A 6364-nucleotide genomic window follows, 5' to 3' on the forward strand; every position below is an offset into this window, starting at 1 on the left:
AAAAAAAAAAAAAAAAAAAAAAAAAGAAGAAGAAATGAGCAAACACGAAAATAACATTGGTGTTACGTACGTGTCAAAGTTCACGATTACGTTCGACTGTTTGAGAGTTTCTTGCACAGAGAAACCAATTCGTTATGGCACGATCTGATGTAAATAACAGATTTCACTTTTTATCTTAGTGGTTATTAAAACGTAATACCGAACTTGGAAAAACTGAATGCAACCAGAACAGTGCAATTGAAGCATGATGAATAAGCATGCGTGTCGCGAAAAAGAGGTGGAGGGGGGAGGGGCGAGAAACATGATTAAGCAAACGTGCAAATCGTGCGATAATAAGTGACAATTGCAATGATTCCGATATAATTTCCTTGAAAGATTCATAAACTGTGTCCGGAATCGGTGTAAATAAGACTCGCAACGTCGCGAGTTTCGCGTGTCGTTCGAGGAAGCGGAACAAGCGATTGGATTTTAATTGAAATTTCAGCCGTCACTGTAAAATTTATAATCAATTAACGTGTTCTCCTCAAGCAGAATAATTTACGAATGTGAATAATCACATGCTAAATTCATTGGAACTGGAGTTCGATTGGCAATTAACATTTTAAACAAGATAATTTATACGCCGCTCGTTGTAATCAATGTTATTTGTTACACGCGACGCGAATTGTGTTAACACGCGAATCCGATGAAAATTATCTCGGTATTTTCCATAAGATGATGGCTCGACGTTAACGTTGTAAGGGCGTAAGCTTTCGAGTTCCGTATCTCGTTTCTTTTTTTTCTTTTTTGTTTTTTACTTTGCATGAAAGAAGTAGAAGAAAAGCTTGCCTTCGCCTATCGGTTTCGTCTGCGGTTTTCGATTTCTCAAAACGAAGTAGACTAACGCTCGCTGCCGGATCCGCTATGTCTCGGATTCTGTCCGATCTCCTGGTACATAATTATGGTAAATACCGATAGATAAATTGTCGAACGCGTCCATCTTTCGTTCGATCGTTTCCCTGCCGTTTCCACTTGTTCGAGTAACGAACAGAACTCTAATTTAAAAAAGAAGAAGAAGGAAAAAAAAAAGAATACTCTTCATCCGCAAGAGGAATATCTTTTTTTTTTTCTTTTTAAAATAAAGTTTGTCTGTAAAGAGTATTTGAAAAAAAAAAAAAAAAATAAAGTTTGTCTATGATGTTTCGTATCAGATTCGCCAGGTGAACGATCGAGAGTGGGAGTATCTTTGCTACGAAGAAGCACCAGCAGGAGAAATAAAGAGTATATTAGTTACGAAAATTCGGTGCAGAATACTGTCACGCCGGGGAATGCGTTGTGCTACTAGAGGAGATCCACTACGAGTAAACCTGTAAGAAAAATATACTCACGACTCGCCGAGGTTCCTAGACGTCGTGTTACCTGAAAACGATCGAAATCAAATTCAGATCTCGTTTGATTAGACACGACGCGATTAGAGCGTGTCGTCGTATACAAGAATGCGTGTATAAAATCTACGATTCCGCATACGTTGCGTAACTTCGCTTTGATTGACGATGCACGGCTGGTCAAGAGACTGATGGAAAACTACTTGAGACGCAAACCAGGTACAAATTAAAGTCGATCGAGACACACACACACATGGAAAATAACGTATGGAAAGTATGACGTCGATCTCGATATGGCATGTTCGGGATGGCATTATTCTCGTGTACGTTCGTGTGTATTTAAAACAAATGTTTTATTTCAAAAATCATATAATACCTAAGTATAATATCATAGCGATGAATGAACTTACAATTAATTACATACAGCTCTTCTATATATTAATTTCATTTGAATTCTTAATTAGATTTTACTCTTGCCTATTGCGTTGTATCTACAAGTACAGATACAAAATGTTCATGTTCTTCACTCTCGCATTCGTTTCTCGTATGTGGTCGCGTATGTGTATGTATGTAGATGCGGCTTTTGTGTAGGTTCGTGTAGGTTTCATGTTCTCTGTTCTCGTTATTTCGACCTTATCGACCTTATGTAACATTCAAAACTCCATATTTGTATTTTTTCTTTTTCGCTTTTTTCCCCTTCTTTTTGTTCGTTTAGTTAAAAAGCGATTTTTCTTTTAAATCGTTCCTCCTCCTCCTCCTCCTCCTCCTTCTTCTTCTTCTTCTTTTTTAATCTTTCTTTTAAAGTTTAACGTTTAAACCAGCGATCTCTGAAGTATTCTTAAAGTGTTTTCGCTCGTGTTTTTGGGCCCTCGTTATAAAAAGAAAAAAAAGAAAAAAATTTGAAAACATCGTTACATCGTGAGATATACGAACGATTCTAGGAAACCGACATTTCTCGAACGTAATCGATCCTATTCTGTAATTCTGTATAAAACAGGCTCGTGCTCGTTCCGCCGATGATATTCATTTACATTTTAAAAATGTTTCAGAGAACACCGCTTCTCAGGTATTCGCGATCGCCAATATCCCTTGTGATCTTTAATCTTAATAATCATATTCAATATACCTAGACTTAACATAAATATATGTATATATATATAATATATATATACTCCATTGTATGGCCAACGATCATGCTTTCTCGTAATATTACACTAAAAATCTTTTCGTCGTTAATTCGTTAGAAGTTTTACAAATATTCAACTTGGCCACGTTTCCCTTTCGCGATTCTCGAGAAGAAAAATCGTTCTCGCCCATCGATCCGTAGCCCTTAGATTTTTAGATAGATCCTAGAAAAAAAGAAACCGAACGGAACGGAAAATCATCCAATGTCGATAATATCTAGCCTATCTAGACTCTGCACTTACGCGCACGTGTCACGATAGACGTACGCGCGTGCGAGAGTGGTATAACCGCAGCATGATCATCGTTGCGTTTAAATAATATCAATTAACGTTACAATTAACGCGTACCATAGAAATGAATTACGAAATAAGTGGCTTAACGATTAAAAATGTTACCGCAAGGAATTGTCCTTTCTCTCTCTCTCTCTCTCTCTTTTTTTCTTTTTTTTCTTTTTTTCTTTTTTTTTTTGTACATCAACGTATATCCGCGCGTAATTACCCATTTAAAAAAACTTCCACCTCTGTGTCCCTTAAAGCTCCCCCGATTCCTTCCCCCCACCCACATCCACCCAATCGTTTTCGCGTTGATCGATTATCGTTTCGACGATGCTTTCGTTCGTCGTAGTCGCGTTGCACGCGGGCCGAACAGATCGAGCACAGGTTGTGTGTGTGTACGAATACTCGTCTATTTCTTTGCTATTTTTTTTTCCTTTTCTTCTACTCTTTTCCATTATTCTCTCTCTCTCTCTCTCTCTCCTTCGTTCTTCGACGAAAATTCATTTCTCGCGCGTTAAAGAGTTAAGACTTCGAGAGGGGACTCGAGGCGAAACGGAGCGAGATCTACCGTTCGTGCCTCCGACTTGTCGTGAAAAAATGATTTCCCGGAGGGGTTGGGCTACTTTGGCAGTGATTGTTATTTCCGACGAGTAATTTTCTTTTGTGCTGATCGTAGCTCTCTTTTCTCCCACGCTTGTAAATTTCGTTTCGTGCGCGACTCGTTGCGATTAGCAAAGACCGAGCATTTCACGTCGGACGGGATACCTCTCGTTCGTGCCTGCTCCATCGTACACCACTTGCGCTCGGAGGTATATGTTTCGTTCTACGTTTCGTCGAAAGACGCTTTTTAAAAAAAAATCTCTTCGTCGATAATGTCGGGAAAGATTGTCGAAGATATATGCCCTGTGTGTGAAGTAGAAGAGATGTTCTCGCACGTACGAGTAAAATTGAAACGTCTTTGTACCCTGTTGCAAGAAATGACGGTCTCGGTCGCAACGATCGGCAATAATGTAGAGATTTGGCTCCTTCGGACATGAACACACATGTGAAAATGCATCGAAATCGTGTATAAAGCTACGGTGTACGCGTGTGTAAAAAAATTTCGCCCGGCCCTGGACACCGAGACATTCTCAAACGTATCATCGAATCATCCCCTCGCGTGTCTGTCATGCGTGTTGCTTTCTCTCTTACGCGTTTGGCTCTATTACATACACTAATACGTTTAAATCGTTCGTACACATAATATATACCACAGCAGTTACGCTGGGAACGCAACGAGACACCCGTTTTGTTCCACCAAACGAGACTTTTCGTGAATAAACTGGTTGGCAATGCAACGTGACCAAAATGATCCCATAAATATCAACCAAGGAAGATGAACGCACAGGGAAATCAATTTGAAAAGTATTTAAAAATATCTGCGTTTCTTTCTTCCTTTCTTTTTCTTTTCTCTCTCTCTCTCTCTCTCTCTCTCTCGAGTTTGTGCTCCCAATTTTAGCGGAAACAAAGGGTTCTCGAAACGTCGACACACAGATGCGGCTCAGCCTCCTTATCCGGCACGAACAACGCTTCGACATCGCGAACACGATAATACAAAATGGTACTTAATTGGCAACAAGTACATTCGCGATTTCATCGATTCTTCTGTTTCTTAAATAATCCAAATAATCCCGCCCTTGGTTTCATTACCAACCGCACTGTTCCTCACCCCGGTCGCGTTTTCTCGATCGTCCACGACCGGACACGACGATCTCCCCAAATTGTGTTCGCTCCCTCCCCCCCCCCCCTTTAAAACTCGCGCTTAAGTTATATATAATCTTATTACTCTGCCCCAATAGATAATAGTCTTCCTCTCGAAAAATTCACGGATAACGACAGGTCGCTCGGCAATTGGAGTGCAAGTGGATAAATAAGTATTCCGTTAATATTTACGAATTGCAAGCCAAGTGCCCTCGACACAGAATATATTATATATATATATATATATATATATATATATATATATATTCATTACTATTATATTCAATCTCGTACCATAATATTTATAATATATTTATATATATATATTTATTTATTTTATATATATATATATATTTAATATATACAACACGTAATTTTCGATCGTCTTCGCCCGACCAGTTCCTTCGGTACATTCTCTTCTTTTCTTTTTCTAATTTTTCCGAGTCTTTTATTTATTTTTTTTTCTTTCCATCCATTTACTTTTAATACTTTCCGCTTCCCACTGTCTCATCAGTCGTCGGCAGTTAATTCTTCTTACACATTATTAGGTAAATTGGATCGACGAGAACTCGTTGGACGAGACGATCCCTCTTTGTAAGTGAAAACACGATCGCAATATGGATAAAGTGAAGGAGTGTATGTGCAGAATTCGGAAATGTTTCGTCAACGAGTGACAGATACAGGTTTACTCTCGTTCCTCATCCTTTTTTCTATGTTCTCTCATCCTTTTTTCTATGTTCTCTCTCTCCCCCTCTCTCTCTATTTTCTTTTTCTTTTCTTTTTTTGCCCCTACTATACTTTGTTTAATAATTCATCTTTACCACGCCGTGGACACCTACGTTCGCGAACTTTTTCCCTCTGCGAGTGTAACACGCATATGTGTATGTGTGTGTGTGTGTACTACGAGCGTAAACTCTCGCAAGTTCGCCTCTCTTTTCTCCTTCGTTCTTTTCGCGCGTATCTTTCTCTCGTTTTCTGTATTTTTTTTTTTTCTTTTTTTTCTCGTCTTTTTCAAAGCAAAGATCATCCGTAGAAAAGTACAAAGAACACTTATTGTCGACGGGAATGACAATGAGAAAATGACAAAACTCACTAGCTGAAAAGTATTCCAGTCGCGGATTCGTCTCTCACCTTGCGATGAGGTTCGAGTTTACCCTATGTTATATTATAATACCGTTTCGTGAATTCGTGTCGATTCTTCTTCTTTCTTTCTTTCTTTCCTTTTCATTAACGTTCTTTGAATCGACGCTTTGAGAACGGGATTAACGTGACGAATCGTTCGTACGTGCTCTTATCTGACCGAGAAACTCGCGATCGATGATTCACAGAGAACGACTGTTTCGAGATGGACTGTCAATCTTCTTTTTTTTTTTTCTCGATCTCTTTCGAACAGAGGCATAGAAACCTAACGAATCGTTCGAGGTCTGCTTCATCGTATATTGAAAAAGAAAGGATCATCGATCGAAGATTGACGCGCGAAAAAGGAGAAAGAAAAACTCGTAATATCAATAAAACGTCGTTAACACTAGAATTACAGACGATCAAAGCATCAAATGTCTATCAGACACGTCAAAATAAATGAAACAGAAAATTTCTTTGTAGTACGACAGGATACACAAACTTTTATTTATGTATTTTATGAAGGATCATTCAAGTCTCCAAAAATATACTGTTTCACATCTATAAAATATTTAACAAAAATATTCAAATGGTCGTTTTGACCATTTTGGTAGTTCTAGTGTCAAAGCGAAAAAAAAAAAAAACACATGAAAGGTCCTTTTTTTCTTTTTTTTCGGTTTT

At 38.5% G+C, this 6364-nt stretch overlaps 1 protein-coding gene and 1 long non-coding RNA gene across 2 annotated transcripts in view; both read right to left on the reverse strand.

The window, feature by feature from the left end:
- LOC122527250 (fasciclin-3) overlaps positions 1-6364 on the reverse strand; it is a gene marked incomplete at its 5' end in the record, with an annotated part of 26728 nt that overhangs the window by 3393 nt on the left and 16971 nt on the right. Inside the window, 2 exons of the mRNA XM_043651252.1 lie at positions 829-927; positions 1368-1398. Of these exons, the coding sequence (XP_043507187.1) occupies positions 829-927; positions 1368-1398 (130 nt within the window). The remainder of the gene's footprint in view (positions 1-828; positions 928-1367; positions 1399-6364) is intronic.
- The window catches only part of LOC122527221, a 7687-nt gene continuing 3023 nt past the window's right edge, over positions 1701-6364 (reverse strand). The window contains exon 2 of the long non-coding RNA XR_006306309.1: positions 1701-5464. This is a non-coding gene — a long non-coding RNA (uncharacterized LOC122527221). The remainder of the gene's footprint in view (positions 5465-6364) is intronic.

The sequence above is a fragment of the Frieseomelitta varia genome, unplaced genomic scaffold (assembly GCF_011392965.1).
Source record: "Frieseomelitta varia isolate USP_RPSP 00005682 unplaced genomic scaffold, Fvar_1.2 scaffold_214, whole genome shotgun sequence".
NCBI classification, from domain to species: domain Eukaryota; kingdom Metazoa; phylum Arthropoda; class Insecta; order Hymenoptera; family Apidae; genus Frieseomelitta; species Frieseomelitta varia.